This window comes from Arachis ipaensis, chromosome B10, assembly GCF_000816755.2.
Source record: "Arachis ipaensis cultivar K30076 chromosome B10, Araip1.1, whole genome shotgun sequence".
Classification (NCBI taxonomy): Eukaryota; Viridiplantae; Streptophyta; class Magnoliopsida; order Fabales; family Fabaceae; genus Arachis; species Arachis ipaensis.
The window spans coordinates 8,385,822-8,387,163 of record NC_029794.2 but is presented as its reverse complement, the minus strand read 5'-3'; the positions used below and the strand labels follow the sequence as shown (position 1 = coordinate 8,387,163).

General features: G+C 33.3%; 1 protein-coding gene across 1 annotated transcript; it reads left to right on the top strand.

Moving 5' to 3' along the window:
* LOC110268338 (zinc finger BED domain-containing protein RICESLEEPER 1-like) lies at window positions 232-678 on the top strand. The gene has a single exon (XM_021114425.1). It carries the CDS (start codon window positions 232-234, stop codon window positions 676-678), a length of 447 nt encoding a protein of 148 aa, XP_020970084.1.

Sequence of the window (1,342 nt, the reverse complement as noted above, 5' to 3'; positions counted from 1 at the left end):
TTTAGATGGTTTGGAGAGGATAGTGGGGGTAAAAAGAAAGTTAGTCCACCCACGGCACTTGATTGGCAACATGCTAGGCTATTCATTGATTTTTTGAGAATCTTCTATGAGATTACTTTATGTTTCTCAACTTCTTTACATGTTACTTCAAACAAATGCTTTCATGAAATTGCATCTATAAATTCTCAACTAACATCTTGGAGCCACAACAATTCTGAATTATTTGGAACTATGGCATGCTCTATGAAGGCTAAATATGATAAATATTGGGGACCAGTTGACAAGTTTAATCCTTTGATACTTGTTGCCGTTGTTTTAGATCCTCGATACAAACTTGATTATCTTTGTTGGTGTTTGGAGGATGTATATGATAAGGAAGTGGCTACTAGTATGACTAGTTTTGTAAAATTTACACTGGAGACATTGTACAAATTTTATTCAAAAGAAATTGTAGATGATAAAGTTCTTGATGATGGTGGCGGTTCCTCTAGAGCTGTTTTGGATGATAAAGATAGTGGTCAGTCTAGTGCTAAGGGTGTTGCTGCAAATATAGTGAATTTGTGGAAAAAACAAAATAAGGAAAAAGCTAATGCAGATAGCAAATCAGATGTTGAGAAATATTTTGCCGAAGATCCTGTGGACGTGGAAGATGAGAATTTTGATATATTGGCTTGTTAAATGGATCAAAATATAAAATTCTTTCTCCCATAGCCCGTGATGTATTTGGTATTCCAGTTTCAACTGTTGCATCTGAATCATGCTTTAGTACCGGTGGGCATGTGGTTGATCTTTACCGTAGCTCTTTGTCACCAAAAATGGCAGAAGATTTAATCTACACTCAAAGTTGGTTGTATCCTTCTAAGCAGATATTTGAAGAACTTGAGTTTGATCAATTTGACAGTAGTGACAAAATTGTTAATGGTATATTTACTTTATGATGTCTTTATTCTTTTTTTATTATTTAATTTAATTCATATAATAATCTTGAGAGACTAATTTTTATGTTTTGTAGATGTTACTAACACATCTACACAACAAGAATCAAGTTCACAACCTTGAGAGCAAACTACGAATCAAATGAATTTTGTTCTGTAATTGCTTGCTACTTAATATTTTGTTGTTATTGGTTGGTATAACACTATAAATTATCATTATTATTATGTTAATCTTGTGTTGGTTGTTAACTTTGTTTTAATTGTCTTTTGAACTTTGAATGTTTAGTGTGTAATTGACATTAGTTGTTTCTTCACTAATTTTCTCGCTCTGGAACTTTGGGAGGGATGGTTCAATTTGTGGCACAGGGCTTGGTGTTGTTGTCTTGGATAGAGGCATGCATACTTGA